Raw genomic sequence first — 21,514 nt, 5'->3', positions numbered from 1 at the left:
TAACAATAGCAGTTGTGCAAAAATACCACAAGACAAATAAGATAAAATAAAAAAACATTGATGAAATACTGAACTACTATTGCCCTGGGCCCGGTTTCCCGATATTGATGGAACTTGAGTAATATACCACATTACTTCTTACTAATAGATTTCTGTTTTGAAACATTAGGCTTTTTTTCCCCCAGTAATTTTGACCAAAATATATTTTGGCTGGTAAAAAATCTGAGTTTGCTGGTAGATTTATTTAATCTACATGCCACATCGGCTGGTGGGCCAAAAAGTCAATTTTATGCACGGCTTGCGAGACATGTCACTTCGCATACATGCACGATCCATATGAAGAAAATATTCCAGTAATAGGCTAATGCAAGGCATGTATCAAATTGTTGCTTATTGAAACTCCCAAAGTCCTCCAAACGTTACAATAAATATAGATTTTCACATCTAGGCAACTCCAAAAGCCTGCGGAGGTTGTGAATTATGGACACACAAGATTGCTGTAATGTTCTATGCACATCATGATGAAGATAGTGTGTGAAATTGGGGCATACGCCTGCTCCCTACTAGGCGTAGAATCCAAGCCCAGGCATAGCACAAACTCAGCAAAAAAAAGAAACGTCCTCTCACTGTCAACTGCGTTTATTTTCAGCAAACTTAACATGTGTAAATATTTGTATGAACATAAGATTAAACAATAGACATCAAGTACCACAGACATGTGACTAACAGAAATTGAATAATGTGTCCCTGAACAAAAGGGGGGGGGGAAATCAAAATCAAAAGTAACAGTCAGTATCTGGTGTGGCCAGCAGCTGCATTAAGTACTGCAGTGCATCTCCTCCACCAAGGCACCTGCAAGTTCCCGGACATTTCTGGGAGGAATGGCCCTAGCCCTCACCCTCCGATCCAACAGGTCCCAGACATGTTCAATGGGATTGAGATCCAGGCTCTTCGCTGGCCACGACAGAACACTGACATTCCTGTCTTGCAGGAAATCACACACAGAACAAGCAGTATGGCTGGTGGCAATGTCATGCTGGAGCGTCATGTCAGGATGAGCCTGTAGGAAGGGTACCACATGAGGGAGGAGGATGTCTTCCCTGTAACGCACAGCGTTGAGATTGCCTGCAATGACAAGCTCAGTCCAATGATGCTGTGTTGCCAGTTGTTGTTGCCATCCTGTACCTGTCCCGCAGGTGTGATGTTGGGATGTACCAATCCTGTGCAGGTGTTACACGTAGGTCTGCCACTGCGAGCGCTCTTAGGCATCTCACAGTACGGACATTGCAATTTATTGCCCTGGCCACATCTGCAGTCCTCATGCCTCCTTGTAGCATGCCTAAGGCACATTCATGCAGATGAGCAGGGACCCTAGGCATCTTTCTTTTGGTGTTTTTCCAGAGTCAGTAGATAGGCCTCTTTAGTGTCCTAAGTTTACATAACTGACTTTAATTGCCTAACGTCTGTAAGCTGTTAGTGTCTTAACGACCGTTCCACAGGTGCATGCTCATTGTTTATGGTTCATTGAACAAGCATGGGAAACAGTGTTTCAAATCAAATCAAAATCAATTAAACCCATGACAATGAAGATCTGTGAAGTTATTTGGATTTTCACAAAGTATCGTTGAAAGACAGTCCTGAAAAAGGGACGTTTCTTTTTTTGCTGAGTTTAGAAGGGCTTACACCCAAGTGGTGCAACACGTAGAATTTTCAAGTCCAGTTTAGAGTGAATTTTAAGTTGGATGTAGAGTTATGACCCACTTATGACCAACTGGTGCAACCGGCCCCAGGTCAGCGGGCATCTCCCGTCAATTTTAGGTAGGTGCACCAGCGAGGTTGTCCTCAGTCTGGGATGTCTGGAGATCCTGGAATAGCCATCTGCAAATCCATTATGTCAAACATCACGCCAAGTAAACAGGTAGCGAACTGCTCCAGCACATTTCCCCTTTCCTCAAAGGACAGCTCTCTCAACCTAGCCTGAATTGATAGTGAATAAAAGGAGAAACAGTTCATTACAGAAAAGTCAAATATTGTGTAAAATGATTTTTGAAATGAGAAACAGGTATACAGAATCACAGGTGAAAGATTTTCACCAACCTTTATCTGGGTCACCCTATCCTGTCAGTCAGCCCTCACGGTCTTCCTGATTCTTTCTGCAGCCCTACACCCTAGCTCTTCTTCTCCCCCTTCCTCTAGCTTCTCTACCCACAGCAGATGGGAACTATAAGGCTCTTCAACACTGGAATCCTACGGAAAAAACATGCAAACATTGTTAGAAATATATTGTATTGTTCAACAGCCTATACCTTTTTTTTCCCATGCAGAAGGGTCATGTATCACACTTCTACAATTAATACACAACACCTTGATACCCAATGTAGCTAATACAAAAATCAGCACTGTTATAGATACCAAATGAAATGCAGTAGTTGTTGATAAAATGTTAATCAAATTGAATGTCTTAGGGTATCCTTCCTAATATTCTGTTTCACTTTGGTGCACATTTACCACCACTTGTCTCATTCACATTAGGGTCTATTACATCTAATTATGGGAGCTTTGTTTGTTTTTACTGCAATCTAAAAATCAGGCACATTTAGATTGTTAGCTAGTCTAACTAGGTAGCTAGCTCAGGACTATCAGCTAGTTAGAGAATGCAAGGGGCCATACCCAGTATTGGAATCAGAAGGGCAAAGCATGCCAAAGCCATGTTATTTTCTGTGAATGCAGCACTATGAAAGTCCAAATGCATTGTGATAGCTAGCTAATGTACTAAGACAGTTTGCTAGCTATCGCCAGATTGATATCTCATTTTTTAACCAGACAGAGAAATTCCCGGTAACAACTTTAGATAAGTTAGCTAGATAGTTATCTATAATAAAGTTAACCATGTACCTTGTAATAAAAAGTTTTTTTTAAGGTAATGCAATCTAAAAATGAGAATTATACCCAGCGTATCACATTTTTACCTGTTCTGAAGACAAATGGAATTGATTCATCTTTTCAATCTTGATCGTAGCGGTTATCGCATCCACTTGCAGTGTCGAATTTTCAGCAGCCTAAACTGCGTTCAGAGAGGATGCTGATGTACCATATGATTCCCTGCGGACTACCTATGAGAGAGAGAGAGGAGGTTTCTTGGAAATTGTGTTCAAATCTAGGTCTCCAAAAACCCCTGTACACATATAATTACACAGCGCAGCTTTAAGATGGTACACTCCATTCCTATACCACACCTCACACTGGCAGATTGAGTCTAAAATAATGAGAGAAAATGTGTGCGTCACAGCAGAATGAGACTGCTTTAGTGAGTTGGCAGTCATTTAACCCATCCGGCCAGCGCTGGAATGGGACTCAATGGACGAGTGTAATTTAGCTGAAACTTGGTGGGGAGAGAGGACACGATCAGATGCCCAGTTTGGCTGAGATATCATGCAATAGCACACACACAGCCAATGTGTAGCTGCTGTCCATGAGAAGTTAGTTTCTGCAGAACATCCATCTCCAGTCTTGCTTGCGTTGCTCAAAACGATGTATTAGGCAGAGTGAAGATAAGACTACAGTCAAGCAACACAGGACTATGCTTTGTCACAGTATCAGGCTGCTTCTTCTGTTCTAGGTTTGGATGCGTATTGTGTATACTAGTGACTGTCCATTCATCAGGGCGTATATTGGTTTCACACACACACGTCTTTGACATTCTAACTACTCATGGAAAAAGGGTCCCTATGGTAGAGGTCGACCGATTAATCGGAATGGCCGATAAATTAGGGCCGATTTCAAGTTTTCATAACAATCGGAAATCGGCATTTTTGGACGCCGATTTGCCAATTTTTTAAAATACTTTTATTTAACTAGGCAAGTCAGTTAAGAACACATTCTTATTTTCAATGACGGCCTAGGAACGATTGGTTAATTGCCTTGTTCAGGGGCAGAACGACAAATTTTCACCTTGTGAGCGCGGGGGATCCAATCTTGCAACCTTACAGTTAACTAGTCCAACGCAATAACGACCTGTCTCTCTCGTTGCACTCCAAGGATACTGCCTGTTACGCGAATGCAGTAAGCCAAGGAAAGTTGCTAGCTAGCATTAAACTTATCTTATAAAAAACAATCAATCATAATCACTAGTTAACTACACATAGATATTATCTAGCGTGTCCTGCGTTGCATATAATCTGACTGAGCATACAAGCATACAAGTATCTAAGTATCTGACTGAGTGGTGGTAGGCAGAAGCAGGCGCGTAGACATTCATTCAAACAGCACTTTCGTGCGTTTTGCCAGCAGCTCTTCGTTGTGCATCAAGCATTGCTCCATTTATGACTTCAAGCCTATCAACTCCCGAGATGAAGCTGGTGTAACCGAAGTGAAATGGCTAGCTAGTTAGCGCACGCTAATAGCATTTCAAACGGCACTCACTCTGAGCCTTCTAGTAGTTGTTCCCCTTGCTCTGCATGGGTAACGCTGCTTCGATGGTGGCTGTTGTCTTTGTGTTGCTGGTTCGAGCCCAGGGAGGAGCGAGGAGAGGGACAGAAGCTACACTGTTACACTGGCAATACTAACGTTCCTATAAGAACATCCAATAGTCAAAGGTTAATGAAATACAAATGTTATAGAGGGAAATAGTCCTATAATTCCTATAATAACTAAAACCTAAAAAAAAAATGTAAAAACATTGAGGGAAGAGCAGCTCTTCTCAAAGCAGCCTGTAAAGCCTCAGATTTAGAACCAATGTGGAGGGAGACCAAACCACTCAGATCCTGGGAAACCAATCAAAACATTCAGCCCACCACATATCTACATAGATAAACATAACTTCCCTTATTTCTGTATGCTTCTGTGTTTTGGTGCAAATAATGACAAAGCCTGAAAGGGTAGATGGGTCGGGTCACAGGGGGAAGGAGGAGACTAGAATGGGAGAGACTGACCTATCTAAATGGGAGAGAGAAGGATTGGACAGGAGGATAGGAGAGAAAAAGACAGAACAGGATGGAGAGGGTCATGACAGTCACCACAGAACAAAAATCTTATTCTCCTGTGATATCAGCCCACAGGAAGTTACAAGGGCCAGACCAGAGGAAGAGACCCACTTCCTATTTCAACTAACACTTTCTAACATCTCCCCCCATAGCCTGTGTTTATTTTCCTTCCATCCTACCCACCCCTCCACTCTCAAACTTTAGAAAACCCCTTCAAAACAACTCTGATTGCCCCTGCTCCTCCTCTCCCTACAATATTACTGAACAACCCAGATTCAGCCATTCCTTGGACATGTTAAACCAATCAAAGAGCTTCCCTCTGCAATAACACCCTAAATGGGCTGGAGGGTTTGAGGTGGGCAAAGTGAAGAATGCTGAATTTACTGACATTGACATCTGCAAATGCTTCTTGAACTGATTTGCCAGCTTTGCTCAGATAGTATCACTGCCGATGGCCTTGGCTGAGAGAGAGCATCAATCAACAGAGGCTCCCTCCTGTTTCGTCTGTCTCCTAGCCCCTAAGGGGAGGGGAGCTGGAGCTAAATCTGGAGCTAATGATGGATACTAGTGTCATTCTGAGTGGTGAGGCCAAAGGCCTATATTATTATGTTACACTAATCAGGCAGGGTTCTTGCTGATCTCCAGCCTTTTGAACTGAGGAATTGATCCCTAAATCCCTAAAGAGTGTGCTTTGCTGTAATCATAAGCAGGGTCACTCACACTTTTATTAATGTGCTGGGAATAAACAAATGGACCATATTCATTCTCAGACCACCCACTGAAAAATAGGCCCAATGTCAAAAAGATACATACAGAAGGCCTACGAACAATGCTACATACTATGTTCATGTTTGCTCTTCTTGTAGGGTTGGGCAGAACACAGATTTTCATACTGTTTCTGTACCATACCAGGGTATACGGTATTATCGAATGGGCAAACAAATACATTTAGGCAACAAGTATCTGGATGCAGGAGGAGATTGAATGTCTATGCAGTAACCAAGAAGCTTGATCTTGACATCTAGCCACTTCACTAGCAAGTTACCAACCAAATGCATACCTGGAGCCCTGACCTGGATTTAATTTATTTGGCACATCTTCGATTTCTTAGTTATACTTCAATTTAGATTTAAGCAATGGCGTCGCACACACCAACCCACGCAAAGAAAATATTATTTTGAAATACAGTATATCTCCCAAGCCTCTTTTCTAGTACTGCTATGAAAAGCCAGAGTGACAATAGGACATGCACCTTCTTTAAAACATCAGTCCCACTGTCTGGTGGACGACCTGTTTGTGTGTAGCCAGGACAGCAGGCTTTATTCTCTTTCACAAACTGGTTGACCCACACACGGACACACACGTCCCCCTTCTGTTCAGTTGTGTTTATGCTTTGAGCAGTCACATTTTAAAAGCATTCAGCTGAAAGTCTAAATCCACACACAGAGAAAGAATGAATTAGAGAGGAAATGCCCATGCTGCAGATCGACAAGGATCTGTGCTATTTGACCACTCAACCGATACACTGGCTTGAGCTTCGGATTTACCACAGACCACACATACACACACCCCCAGAGGGAGGGAATAAAAGCGAGACCTCTGCGGTTAATTTCCCACCAAATCAGCTGAATGGCTGCAGAGCAGCAGCAGAGACTGCAGACAGAAAGACAGAGCAGGGGTTTAAAGCATCGTTAGCCCCATCTGGCTCAGAAGAGGCAGAGTCTCTCTGAGTTTCTAGCTCTCTTTCCCTGGGTCGTTTCTTTCTCGGTCTTCCTCTGTTTTCTCTGCTTCCCTCAGGGTACGGACGGACGGGGACACACTGCTCAAGGTGCTATGAGCTTAAGCGTAACCCTGTGACCTCACATACACACCTTCCTCTGTCTTGCTGTGACATGACAACATGTCTGTTAACACTGACAAGGAAGTAAAGCCACCTGCATGTTCTAACCTGACTGGTGATCACTGAGCAATGGAGACTTGACGATGCGTGTGTATATTTTGCCTGCCGAAACAGCCTCAGGGAAGCAGCAGACCCCTCTTCCACTTCAGAGAGAGACACACTAACAGAGGAGTGTAAACCTTATTTGGGAGTCTTCAATACAAGAGGAGTTGTAGAGTATGACAGAGCCACATGCACACTCACATGCAAAGGCTGATATTAATATACACAGTGGGGCAAAAAAGTATTTAGTCAGCCACCAATTGTGCAAGTTCTCCCACTTAAAATGACAGACAAAATGAGAAAAAAACCCCCAGAAAATCACATTGTAGGATTTTTAATGAATTTATTTGCAAATTATGGTGGAAAATAAGTATTTGGTCAATAACAAAAGTTTCTCAATACTTTGTTATATACACCCTTTGTTGGCAATGACAGAGGGTCATACAGAAAACTCTGTAAGTCTTCACAAGGTTTTCACACACTGTTGCTGGTATTTTGGCCCATTCCTCCATGTAGATCTCCTCTAGAGCAGTGATGTTTTGGGGCTGTTGCTGGGCAACACGGACTTTCAACTGCCTCCAAAGATTTTCTATGGGGTTGAGATCGGGAGACTGGCTAGGCCACTCCAGGACCTTGAAATGCTTCTTACGAAGCCACTCCTTCGTTGCCCGGGCGGTGTGTTTGGGATCATTGTCATGCTGAAAGACCCAGCCACGTTTCATCTTCAATGCCCTTGCTGATGGAAGGTTTTCACTCAAAATCTCACGATACATGGCCCCATTCATCCTTTTCTTTACACGGATCAGTCGTCCTGGTCCCTTTGCAGAAAAAGAGCCCCAAAGCATGATGTTTCCACCCCCATGCTTCACAGTAGGTATGGTGTTCTTTGGATGCAACTCAGCATTCGTTGTCCTCCAAACACAACGAGTTGAGTTTTAACCAAAATATAACTTTTTGGTTTCATCTGACCATATGACTTTCTCCCAATCTTCTTCTGGATCATCCAAATGCTCTCTATCAAACTTCAGACGGGCCTGGACATGTACTGGCTTAAGCAGGGGGACACGTCTGGCACTGCAGGATTTGAGTCCCTGGCGGCGTAGTGTGTTACTGATGGTGGGCTCTGTTACTTTGGTCCCAGCTCTCTGCAGGTCATTCACTAGATGGTTCTGGGATTTTTGCTCACCATTCTTGTGATAATTTTGACCCCACGTGGTGAGATCTTGCGTGGAGCCCCAGATCAAGGGAGATTATCAGTGGTCTTGTATGTCTTCCATTTCCTAATAATTTCTCCCACAGTTGATTTCTTCAAACCAAGCTGCTTACCTATTGCAGATTCAGTCTTCCCAGCCTGGTGCATGTCTACAATTTTGTTTCTGGTGTCCTTTGACAGCTCTTTGGTCTTGGCCATAGTGGAGTTTGGAGTGTGACTGTTTGAGGTTGTGGACATGTGTCTTTTATACTGATAACAAGTTCAAACAGGTGCCATTAATACAGGTAACGAGTGGAGGACAGAGGAGCCTCTTAAAGAAGAAGTTACAGGTCTGTGAGAGCCAGAAATCTTGCTTGTTTGTAGGTGACCAAATACTTAATTTTCACCATAATTTGCAAATAAATTCATTAAAAATCCTACAAATGTGATTTTCTAGATTTTTTTCCTCATTTTGTCTGTCATAGTTGAAGTGTACCTATAATGAAAATTACAGGCCTCTCATCTTTTTAAGTGGGAGAACTTGCACAATTGGTGGCTGATTAAATACTTTTTTGCCCCACTGTATATAGAGACATACAGAAAGGGATAGACATACAGAGAGAGGGAGGGAGACTGAGTGAAACAATAGAATGAGTAAGAGATAAAGTGTGTGTGTGTGCGTGTGGGGGGGGGGGGGGGGGGGGGGTCTTCATTCCAGACTAAAGGCAATCTGTTCAATTGAAGAGCAGTAGATAGTATTCAATCCAGTCACAAGAACTTGGAACCCAATTGTCCTTCCTCATGACTCCTGACTGCAAACCATTCTCCACCGCCTGGCTAGTGTGTGGGTGTGTCTCATTTGACATTCTAATCAGATTGTGTCTGAGCCAGGGGCATTTAATCATCCTATGGTTGTTTTTGATGATTGTTTATGATCAAAGCCATGGAAGCTTCAGTTATGGAAAGTACACTCCCCAGGTCTGGAACATGGCCAACATTACAGTGGAAGTTCATATTTACAGCGGTAGAGAATTGATGAAGCTGAATAAATACAGACTGAATAGGTTGACAATTCTGACCAGCCTGGGAACAGGTCACTCATTCATCCCGCTGTGTGTGTGTGTGTGTGTGTGTGTGTGTGTGTGTGTGTGTATGTATATATATATAGACACACACACACAGGCAACCGCAGGGTGCATGTGACGAGTCTAGTGCAGTAGTGCCAAGGTAGAGAGAGGTAAGTTGCATGCTTGCTTACCAGTTGCTTGCATACTCTCGCTTACAGCTCGTTGCAGCCGGCTAGCCCTTGTGGTATATTGGGGAGCAGCTTCATGCACAAGTCTCAAAGCCAAGACAACGCAGGAGTGGCTTCAGGGCAAGTATATGAATGTCCTTGAGCGGCTCAGCCAGAGCCCTGACTTGAACCTGATAGAATATCTCTGGAGAGACCTGAAAATATCTGTGCAGCGAAGCTCCCCATCCAACCTGACAGAGTTTGAGAGGATCTACAGAGAAGAATGGGAGAAACTCCCCAAATACAGGTATGCCAAGCTTGTAGCGTCATACCCAAGAAGACTGAAGGCTGTAATCGCTGCCAAAAGGTGCTTCAACAAAGTACTGAGTAAAGGGTCTGAATAATTATGTAAATTTGATATTTAAAAACAATATTATAAATGAGCAAAAATGTGGAAAAAGTCAAGGGGTCTGAATGTTTTCCTAGGGCACTGTATATAGCAGTTACCATGAGAACCTGACCTTTGAACCCAACATTTGTCATTCATGTCATTATCCTCCTTGTTATCAGTGAATGACATAATTGGACTGGTCAAATCTATGATAGTATAAGGATCAAGGTTAGGTGACAGCTGTTAGATCAGTGGTTACTTCAAGGAGCGGCAGGATAGCCTAGTGGTTAGAGTCCAACCCCCGAGCTGACAAGGTACAAATCTGTCGTTCTGCCCCTGAACAGGCAGTTAACCCACTGTTCCTAGGCAGTCATTGAAAATAAGAATTTGCTCTTAACTGACTTGCCTGGTTAAATAAAGGTAAAAGGAAGGAAGGACCAGCCTCTCCAGGATTATGTACGGATTTTTTGTGATATTTGTGGGCAAAACGGTTGATTTTGCTGCAGCAATTCTGACATCGTACATGGCAGTATGTGTTGTGATTTTGTCACAAAAATGCACTGACAATGGAAAATGTTTGTTGACGTGTCGCTTTATTGAACCATATTTGTGCGGTGATGGGTTGAAAAAGCAGCCCCTCTTTTTGTACTGCGGCAATGGGTCAGTTTTATGTGATAACATTTCAACGATTTGACATTTTTATGCAAAAATAGTACAGTGAATGGCCAAATTTGCAGGCCCTCACATAACATGCAGGGAATTGTTGATTTTGCAAACAAAATTACCATCGCAGAATCCTGGAGAGACTGATGGATAGATGCATTGTGAAAGGATCTGAGTAGGGCTGAGTAGAGCCTAAGTTGATCCCTAGATAAGAGTGTTGTGTTAAAACCAGCAGTCACCTGAGGAGCTACTTACCCTCCAGCAATAAGTCTAAATCAGGAGTTCTGTGTTGTTTTTAAATGCAAACAGTATCATGCACTCAACTCTCATTTCTCAGTTGCTTATAAGGAGTGCACATTTTAGATCCAATGCACCTCTCAGAGTTAATATTAAATGGATATCCATGTCAATAGGTTATCCCTCTCTAGCTTGTTACACTGTCAATAAAATACCACTTCCAGATCATTCACATATCCATTCAGTCAACTGGTTCTCAACTGGAGTCAGAAATCAATAAGAGCTCAGAAGTATGTGATGGATCTTGATATTGGCAGGGCACCAAGACAAGACACTGTGTTGTAGGTTTGAAGTTGGGTGTTTCTAACACACAGGAACCCTTCCTCATCTTACGTTTTGGTTGATATCATGGATGGTCAGTACCTGCATCCATAGCTCTGTCTATGAACTTAGAGTGGTTACATTTCTCCAGCCCCATCACTCAGCTTTTTGCCAAAACAGTGGCGAGGAGACTGCTTTGTTAATATTTATACTGCTGATTGGCCCTATAAGCATCTATAAAGTAGTACAGTAACATAGTATAGTAGTCTACTCTATAGTATTGTGCAGTCTACTCACAGTGATGACAGCCTTGCTGAGACACAGGGACCCTCTGCAGCCAAACTCTCTCTCGTCTTGAGACTTGTAGTAGCTCAGAGTGTTGTTCTTCAGAACCACCCAGCGATCCTGCCAGCCGTGGATGTAGTTGGTCCACTGCAAATTAAAAAGTTACTTAGCTATGAGGGAGGGAGGAATTCACAATGTGGTCATGCTATAACGAGGATGCGCACGATAGTCGAACACAATACCTTTTTTGGCCTATGTAACGACACATTGTTGGCACAAGTTGGCCACTGCAGTCTGAAAAGGCTAAATGAGACACTTAGATTGGATGTCAACAACCAAATTCAATCACACAATGGATAGTTGATGAAACACTAGGAAGGTAGAATCATATGATTAATTTAACTTCTAAATTCATATCCATTTGTTGACTACTGTTTTGATGCAATATTCTACGGTGGCATTAATCGGATGTAATAATCTGTGGCAAGCAAGCACTCACAAGATTGTATGAAACAGTTAACTACGTAAAGAAAAAACCCATTCATCCATCTAAAACTAATTTATCAGACAACGCAGGTGAGTTTAGCATGATTATGACGTGCAATATTCTCAACCTGTTTGGGGGTTGGCCATTCTGGCCACATAAATAGAATGATCATTCTATTTCTATGGTCAGACAGACTTTAGAATGGCAACCCACACAGCTTTCAACTAGATGCTTACATAGATAATGTTATATGCTTGCTAATGCCTAACGTTAGCGAACTACCGTTTTATTAAAGGCTTTCAGAAACCCCCAACCAGAAGCCACGGTCGAGTTAAGATGGGTCAGCTGTCAGCCAGACAGTTCGTGTGCCTGGTTTGGTTACCTTTGTTTGGCAAGCTAGTTTGAAATGTAAAACCATTTACCAAAAAAAAACTAAACAATAGCTAGCGCGCTTTGGTTCTTGTTCACAACAGCAGGACTGACACTTTGTCAACCAACACTATCGTTTAATTAGTCCATATCACTACAGTTGGCTTATAGGCTATGTATATTTTGGGCTAATAATATACATAGCGTAATTGCGGTGTATAGCCAGATCGGGGCTCTACCCTAACCTTTTATACTTGGAGCACATACATTGGGAATATACATGCACATACATGTAGGCGCACACAAAACATTTAGGAGCACAAAGGTAATAAAGTTACAATCTTAATTTGTTTCTAGGCGCACCTAAACAATAATTACGGGTCGCACAGTAAAATAGGTAGGCGCATATGCGAGTAAAATGGTCGCACTGTAGAGCCCTGCATTTGGCTAGCTAGCTGTCTCTAGCTACCCATCTCAACCACCCAGAGCTAGCTAGCTACGGTAGTTAAAGTTAGCTAGCTAATGAACTAAAGTCAGGTTTGACGTCAGATCAGTTAACGTTACCTTGCTGAGGATTCCACTGTACTCAGCGATTCCAACAACAGGCTGTCCGACTCCCGATTCCGCGGTCTCCAAATCCTCATCGGAACCCGAAGAATTCCAGCTCTGGTTATCCGACATTGTTGGTGTTGTCTAGCTAGCTAGGAAGCTAAATGAATACAACTAACGTTAACTACAGAAAGTTTTTTTTTAAATTACAGAGCGCAATAAAATAGCGTTAAGAAATAACTGTTACACATCTAACGTCACTAGCCACATCTAACGACGTTAACTATAAAATGTCTTAGCTATGTCCTAAAATTATTATCATTATTAGCTAGTGTTTGTCTAAATTGACTTCACCTGGAGGACTGTCTGTGTCACTAGCCTGTAACGTTAGATAAGCTATAACGATAGCAGACTGGCTAGTCAGGTAGGAACTAGCAAGGAATGACTCGCACCCGCCCCTTTATTTTTTCTTCTAGCGGCAAACCTTCCATCCAGCTTGAAATACTCAAAACACTAGCAGCTAGTTGAAATAACGAGTATCACACTACTAACTAACTTGGTAAAGGTAATAAAATGTAGTATTTACTATGACGAAAACATATTTATATCAGCTACGCCATATTCGCGCTTGTAAGGGGCGCTGGCTGCTCGGGTGACGTCACTAAATCCATTCCCCCAAAAAACAAGTAAACCCCTCCTACATATACAGTAAGTAGTACGACATATGCATTAAGTAGCATGGCATGGCAGGTCATATCAATGATTACATTACATTCTTTCTCACTGACATGAGATCACTGATGGCATAGTCTGTAAGGAACAGTACACCAACATTTACTGATTCCAGTGTATTAGTGTGTTTGTGTTTCAATAACAACCCATTAGAACAGTACCATTGAGGAAAACTACACCTAAATGTATAATACCTGTGTTTTCATATAAAACAGACACTGTGTCATGAGTGGGAAATCAGTGATTTATGTGGGCCCAGGAGTGCCATTCACACACACACACACACACACACACACACACACACACACACACACCAACAACATCCCTGACTCAATTCTTAAAGCCCTCTCTCTAAGCGTCAATGACATAACCAAAGCCCACTAAAATCCCAAGTTCTTTTATCTTTTTAGCACACCCCCTCCTTCTCGGTCCCTGCCTTCCCTCCCTCCCTCGCTCTACCAGTCATATTGGTAAGGTCACATGCTCTGACTCACAGGAAAGCCAGAGCTTTAAGTATAAGTCACAGTCATGTGATATTCCATGCTCAGCTGAGCGGCTCTTCCTGTCACACACGCCTGTGTGATATTCCTCATTCCCCCCTCTCCTCCAGTCCTAATCCATTTGGTGGCCTACACAAATAAAATAAAATAGTATTTGTCACATGCTTCGTAAACAACAGATGTAGACTAACATTGAAAAGCTTACTGGCGGGCCCTTTCCAACAATGCAGAGAAAGAAAATAGATAAATAATAGAAAAGTTAACCATGCAATAATAAAAGTAACAATAGATACACAATATATACATACACAGGGTACCAGTACCGAGTCGATGAGCAGGGGAACAAGGTAATTGAGGTAGGTACAGTATGTACCCTGAACAAAAATATAAATGCAACATATAGCAATTTCAAAGATTTTACTGAGATACAGTTCATATAAAGAAATCTGTAAATTGAAATAAATTCATTAGGCCCTGATTTAAGGCTGTCACATGACTGGGAATACAGGTATGCATCTGTTGGTCACAGATACCTTTAAAAAAAAAGTTAAGGGCGTGGATCAGAAAACCAGTCAGTATCTAGTGTGCAGCGCGACACATCTCCTTCGCATACAGCTGATCTGAGTGTTGATTGTGGCCTGTGGAATATTGTCCCACTCCTCTTCAATGACTGTGCAAAGTTGCTGGATATTGGCGAGAACTGGAACACACTGTCGTACACGTCAATCCAGAGCATCCCAAACATGCTCAATGGGTGACGTCTGGTGAGTATGGAAGAACTGGGACATTTTAAGCTTCCAGGAATTGTGTACAGATCCTTGCGACATGGGGCCGTGCATTATCATGTTGGAAGGTGAACCTTTGCCCCAGTCTGATGTCCTGAGCGCTCTGGAGCACATTTTCATCAAGAATCTCGCTGTACTTTGCTCCGTTCATCTTTCCCTCAATCCCGACTAGTCTCCCAGTCCCGTCAGCTGAAAAACCTCTCCACAGCATAATGCTGCCACCACCATGCATAACCGTAGGGATGGTGCCAGGTTTCCTACAGACGCAATGCTTGGCATTCAGGCCAAAGAGTTCAATCTTGGTTTTATCAGACCAGATAATCTTGTTTCTCATGGTTTGAGAATCCTTTAGGTGCCTTTTGACAAATAAAAGCGGGCTGTCATGTGTCTTTTACTGAAGAGTGACTTCCATCTGGCCACTCTAGTATAAAGCCTGATTGCTGGAGTGCTGCAGAGATGGTTGTCCTTCTGTAAAGTTCTCCCATCTCCACAGTGGTACATTGGAGCTCTGTCAGAGATTCCATCGGGTTGTTGGTCACCTCCATGACCAAGGCCCTTCTCCCCCGATTGCTTAGTATAGGCCGGGCTGCCAGCTCTAGGAAGAGACTTGGTGGTTCCAAACTACCTCCATTTAAGAATGATGGAGGCCACTGTGTTCTTGTGGAACTTCAATGCTGAAGAAATTTGTTGGTAACCTTCCCCAGGTCTGTGTCTTGACACAATCCTGTATTGGAGCTCTACGGACAATTCCTTCGACCTCATGGCTTGGTTTTTGCTCTGACAACTGTGGGACCTTTTTTAGACAGGTGTGTGTGTGCCTTTTCAAATCATGTCCAATCAATTGAATTTACCACAGGTAGACTCCAATCAAGTTGTAGAAACATCTCAAGGATGACCAATGGAAACAGGATGTACCTGAGCTCAATTTCGAGTCTCACAGCAAAGGGTCTGAATACTTATGTAAATAAGGTATTTCTGTTTTTTGTTTTTTATCAATTTGAAAACATTTCTAAAAACCTGTTTCCGCTTTGTCATTACGGGGTATTGTGTGTAGATTGATGAAGGAAAAAAAATATTTTATACATTTTAGAATAAAGCTGTAATGTAACAAAATGTGGAAAAAGTCAAGGGGTCTGAATACTTTCCGAATGCACTGTATCTGTGTCACAGTGGTAGGCATTCAAGCTTCAGTGTGTGTGTATGTGTTTGTGTTTAAATTACCTGTAAACACTTATCTATGTCAGTTTTGTGGATTTAAAATGGGTATTTAGCAAGGGTAAACTGATCCTAGATCTGAGCCTAAGGGAAAACCTCTCCTCTACTAGCGGGTCACCACGTGGCGGAGTCATGGGTTCTATGGCTCTGACTTGGAGATCAGTGTGGTCATGAGACCCATGATAGTAAACCACAAGACCTCCATCCATTAGTTGAATATACGCACGCACGCACACACACACACACACACACACACACACACCTATGTTAACCGAACAACAATACCAGCCCTCTTCCCTCCAAGCAGCAGATTAAGTTCAGCTCTGTGGATTCCGGGCATAGCTTAGCATTATTTAGCAATGTTAGAGTTTGTGCAAGGTCCAGAGCTAAGGGTGACTGTGACCAACCAGTTATTAGCTCACTCAGCCAAAACTTTTGCCTTTATGTGGGAACACAATTATTTGGGTCTCACTCAGGGAGATTACTGAACCAATGTTAGCAATGTTAGGCAAATCAAATCAAAGTGCCAATGTCAGCAAGTAAACAAACTCTGAATGGGGAGGGAGGATGAAATTAATGTGTCTGGATTTGGGACTGCCCGTGTACATCTGTATACTGTAGTTGGAGGCTTACATTGTGTTGCTGGGTCACTCCTAACTTCCTCTTTAGATTACCCAGTCAAATACAGGTTTCCTCTCAGAGGTGTATGAAAACATTGCTGTATATAGAGACAGTATATGAGGACATTATCTAAGGGCATTGCATGGGGATTCAAAATGCTTGTGCAGTTGGCAAACCCCTGCACCCTGGCAAAAACAGGCTAGACAATACACAAATATACCTATATTTCAGCATGTACAGTTGTAGGCCAATATAATTAGCTCCATTCCTTCCTATTAGTCAGCCTTTAGAGGCTCAGCCTGTCTGTCTGCTTACTGGGAGCATATGTTACTACTGAGGCTCTCAGGGGCCAGGATTTGCTCTAGTCTTTAGAGAGTGGGAGAGACAGTGGTGGAAAAAGTACCCAATTGTCATACTTGAGTAAAAATGAAGATCACTTAATAGAAAATGACTCAAGTAAAAGTGAAAGTCACCCAGTAAAATACTACTTGAGTAAAAGTCTAAAAGTATTTGGTTTGAAATATACTTAAATATAAAAAATAAATGTAATGGCTAAAATATGCTTAAAATAAATGTATTAATAATTAAAAATGATTTATATTAAGCAAACAAGACGGCACCATTTTATTTTTTCTTTAGGAATTGCCAGCGGCACACTCCAACACTCAGACATCATTTACAAACAAAGCATGTATGTTTAGTGAGTCCATCAGATCAGAGGCAGTAGGGATGCTAAGGGATGTATTATTGATACGTGCATGAATTTGACCATTTTCCTGTACTTTTTGGTGTCAGTGAAAATGTGCGGAGTAAAAGGAACATTATTTTCTTTAAAAATGTAGCGAAGTAAAAGTAAAAGTTGTCCAAAATGTAAATATTAAAGTACAGTTACCCCAAAAAGATACTTAAGGAGTACTTTAAAGTATTTTTATTAAGTACTTTACACCACTGCCGAGAGGGAGGGGGAGATAGAGAGAAAGAGAGAGAGAATGCAGGCCAGCATGTATGTGTGCAATCCAAAACCAATTTTCAGTCCACAGTTAAAGAGTTGAAGAGTAACACATCATCTCACCTCAAATTTTGAGGTCAGCTCTAGTTGTTTTGCCACTACAAATCCTCCCCAAAATCTTTCCACATCTCATTATGCTGATAGCAGAGCCAAAGGGAGTGCTTGCAAATGGCCTGTTGTTTAATATTAGAGTGGATGAGATTAAGGATCTGATTCAATCACCATGAGATGTAAAACAGCCTGGACTCCCTGGAATTGTTTTCAGTTAAGGGATGTGAGTCAACGGCTGGGAGTCAAGAGACAGCAGGTTGATTCAATCACATCTTGCTCATATGGCATATTCCTCATTTGATGGCTGTTGAGCCCAGTGTATGTGTGTGTGTATTTTTGGAGCTCAGTAAGGTACAACAGCTGTGGCAGCTGTATAGGCACACTGACAGGATGATGTCACTGAGCTGACTGACCTGGCAAGACTGAGAGGGACGCATTAAAATCTTGCTGCACTGTGTGTGTTTGTACGAAACAGTTGGGATAACCTATGTTTACATGTATTTCTTCTTCATGTAACCTTTATTTAACTTGGCAAGTCAGATAAGAACACATTCTTATTTACAGCCAAACCCTGACAGACCACAGTGAATAAGAGCACTTCAAATGTTCTTCTCATTTTCATTTATAGCTTCATTTAGCTACAGTACTGGTACAGATGATCTTCCATATCCTATCTGATAATGCAAATGGTTTAGCTACATAATCCATTTTATGCCATGATCTGCCTAATTTCTATTTAAAATAAGGGGAAATTCCCTTTCCTTAAATTCTCGATTGATCATCTACATTTTATTTGACCCAAAGGTCAATACAGCAACCTACAATAACCCCATCGTCAGCAACCTACCCCTTCCCCCTCTTGCTCCTGCAGTTTTCAGGCCCCGTGTTTACCTCTCTCCCCATGTCTCTCTCTGTTTGCTGATGATGGCAGGCTCTGTCTGTCGTCCTCATTCATCCTCATCACAGACACACACACACACATAAACACTTTATTCAACTTCTGCCAGCGTTGGCAATGAACAGGTGACAAGACAAACAGAGTGGACGGTTGGTCAGACAGCAGACAAGTACAGAATTTCCCTGGGGAGCGAGGTGAGCATAGAGGGACAGGTGTGTGTGTGTGCTAAAAAAACTAAATATTCTGGATTTTTTTAGCTGACATGGCTAGTTGATCTTGACAGTTATAAATAGCTCTCGAAGGTATGTAATGACTAACATGACAATAGGAACTGATGATGCACTACTCAATTTTGAAATTGCAACTTGTGCATTCTACTATTACAACTTTCAAGAGTAAATTTAAATCCGGACTGAGTTCCTTGGGGGCCAGAGAGAGCAAGAGAGAAATGGTTGTATTTTTTCAGTGGTAAAGGGTCTCTCCTCTTTGACACCCTGCTGACTGGTGGAATCAATTCCTTTTTGTCCTCCAGTCTGCTCTGAGTGTTACTGGACAAAGCAACTCTAGATTGATTCCCAATATTCTCATCCAAACCGCAGCTCTTTTCTACTGATTCAGCTCTGTCCCACTAATGTGTTTATAGTGTTGTTCTGTAGAAATAGCTGCACGACCACATTTGTTTTTATGATACGATGAAATTATGTAATTCGCCAGAAGTAAAAGTCTGAATGCATGGATGGTGGTATTGCTTCTGTTTAATGTGAGTACTCAGGACTTTTTCAGTAAGGTTGGAAACTCTCAGTGAGATTAACCCAATAGGCTCTATGCATTATACCGCCTCCAACGTTCTAATTTACTTCCGCTATTGTTTTTATCATTAGTTTAATAGCTATCGTCAATGCATTTCTGACTGAAATAGTTCGCAATGACAACGTTTAAATTACAGCCCCGCGAAGGAGGTGCTAATGAACATTGTTCAGTGCCTCTGTGTTCAGTTTCTTCCAAATGTATTGGTATTGTGAGCTTCCATCGTTTCCCGGGTGATGTAGAGCTCAGAAAAAGGTGGTTGGTGGCAGTACGTCGTGACAACTTTGCTGTCACCAAACACACAAAGGTGTGTAGTACACATTTAGTCAAAAGTGAGTTTGTTGAGGGAAAAATTAGGGGGGCGACAATACCTAAAAAGAGGTGTTCCTACTGTCTTCGCGTGGAACTGGCACATTCAAAAGAGACATGGTGTTTGGGAAAGAAAGACTGAAACCCTCCTGCTCCGACTGAGGGGGATGAAGAACAAGGTGCGCTGCCTATGGACTGTGCCATCTCTGATCCGGTCCAGAGCATGGGCCAAGCCAGTGTAAATGTACATGTGTTTATTTGCTAGCAGCAAAATAATAATTTCTTTATCTACGACATGTATCAATCATTTGTGTGGAGCTTGTATTGGCTTTAATTAGGCAATGAGTAACAGGGGTGGGGGAAAGAAATCAAGTAAACACAGAATAGCCAGAATGCAAGATTGAATACAATGTTAGAGATGTGTAATTGATTAACTGAACTGTTGAACATTTGCTGAAATAAATTTTTTTAAAACATCTATTCTACTGAAGATTTCTTCACAAGAACATCAATATTTATTTTTCATAAAACCACTAAACTTGGCACCCATGCAGGGGATCCATTCAGGTGTGAGATAGACACTTCTGCAAGTAGTGGTAAAAATAAAAGTGGTCAACCTTCTCTCTTATAGTTTTTGAAACCTGTAGATCTTTATATATCCTTTCAACTAGGACATCCTCCTGTGCACAGATGACAAAGTCACACCAGCTACAACCTGTGAGAAGGATTTGACCTTGCACCTGCCAGTAGTAAGCATGAGATCTCTTCAACTTCAGCTCTCCATTCTGTATCTTCATCTCCATGGTCTGCATACCAGATCCCTTGAACATTCGCTCAGCTAGGTGGTCAGCTGAGGTCTCTCCCTGGACATGGCAAACCTCTCGGAAACGAGAGGATGTTATTCTCATTTTCCTGAACTGATGCCATTCTGGGCTGCTGCTCTGCTCCCTTGTAGCAACCTCGACTTTGTGTGACATCTCGTAGGTTGTCTCTAACGCCTTGAGGTGGAACTGCTCCTGATGGCTAAGGACGTAAGCACACTGGGAAGCCTGAAGCCTGTAGCCATCTAATGGAAGTATTGGTGGAGAAGTGGCATCGGCAATCTTCACAATTTCACGGGTCTTTGGCTGTGGAAGCTGATAGGACAGAACACTGCCGGCTTGCACTGGCCCAAAGGCGGACTCAACCAGGGGCACGCCAGCTGACATTTCCATTGTTGTCACAAGAGGGGCAGTAAGTGGAGAAAAGTTGGCATACGTTTCTGAGACGCGAGAAGGTCCATGTCAGGCATGTATCCATTGAGTGCTTTGTAGAGAGAACTTCTGCAAAACATTTTAAAACCTTAACATCAGAAACAGCACAAGCCCGAAAGTTCAAATAAAATGAATTAAAATATACAGATTTATAGATTATATATTTAACCCCAGTCTTTGTCCCAAACATTTGTCATTATCATCTGGATACAATCACAAGAAAATGTTTTCTAAAATGTTTCCATTCTAGGAACCTCCAACTTACCTTATTCCATCAGCACAAGAGTTAGTAGATTTACGGAACTCTATCTCATCAACCGGACCTGGTTTCACACCCTAATTAACAAGGATTTACTGCTACATAGGCTGAATATTTTTCAGGTGCATTTTGATAGACTCACAAGTGTTCTTGGCTTGTGCCAACACTGTTCTGTGTCTGTGCAGCTGTGAACTGGTGGTGCAGCAGGAATGTTTAGTTGAGAGTAGTGCGCTGTCTGATAAAGAAGGGCCACCAGATGATTGCACAGAGCACTTCCTGCAACATAGGAGCAGTGGCTTTGGACCACTATCACTGGTATGGAGTGCTTTAACACCATCTGTGAAGTGACTGAAGTGAGAAACAAGAATGATGCGGCCCATAAATAACAATAAACATAGTAGTATCTAGTCTTATTAACTAGGG

General features: G+C 42.2%; 2 protein-coding genes across 5 annotated transcripts in view; both read right to left on the bottom strand.

Annotated features, from left to right (window-relative positions):
- LOC110522832 (ceramide transfer protein) overlaps nucleotides 1-13,357 on the bottom strand; it is a 62,337-nt gene extending 48,980 nt beyond the window's left edge. For 2 of the 4 annotated variants that reach the window (XM_090234226.1, XM_090234227.1), the window contains exons 1-3: nucleotides 13,007-13,331; nucleotides 12,668-12,812; nucleotides 11,260-11,394 (exon numbers count right to left, since the gene is read on the bottom strand). In XM_090234226.1, the coding sequence (XP_090090352.1) occupies nucleotides 11,260-11,394; nucleotides 12,668-12,784 (252 nt within the window). In that variant the 5' untranslated portion in view covers nucleotides 12,785-12,812; nucleotides 13,007-13,331. Of the gene's footprint in view, nucleotides 1-11,259; nucleotides 11,395-12,667; nucleotides 12,813-13,006 lie in introns of all 4 variants that reach the window. The other 2 variants (XM_036977086.2, XM_090234225.1) reach the window with 2 other exon arrangements.
- Nucleotides 13,358-19,886: 6,529 nt separating this feature from the next.
- LOC149983204 (uncharacterized) lies at nucleotides 19,887-20,862 on the bottom strand (the record flags this gene model as incomplete). Its single annotated transcript, XM_090236567.1, has 1 exon — nucleotides 19,887-20,862. A coding segment is annotated over one exon (720 nt), but the record flags the coding sequence as incomplete, so codon positions are not given.
- Between the last annotated feature and the right edge of the window lie 652 nt (nucleotides 20,863-21,514).

This window comes from Oncorhynchus mykiss, chromosome 5, assembly GCF_057628025.1.
Source record: "Oncorhynchus mykiss isolate SJ-2025 chromosome 5, ASM5762802v1, whole genome shotgun sequence".
Classification (NCBI taxonomy): domain Eukaryota; kingdom Metazoa; phylum Chordata; class Actinopteri; order Salmoniformes; family Salmonidae; genus Oncorhynchus; species Oncorhynchus mykiss.
The sequence above is the reverse complement of the archived record's forward strand: the minus strand, read 5'-3'. Positions and strand labels throughout refer to the sequence as shown.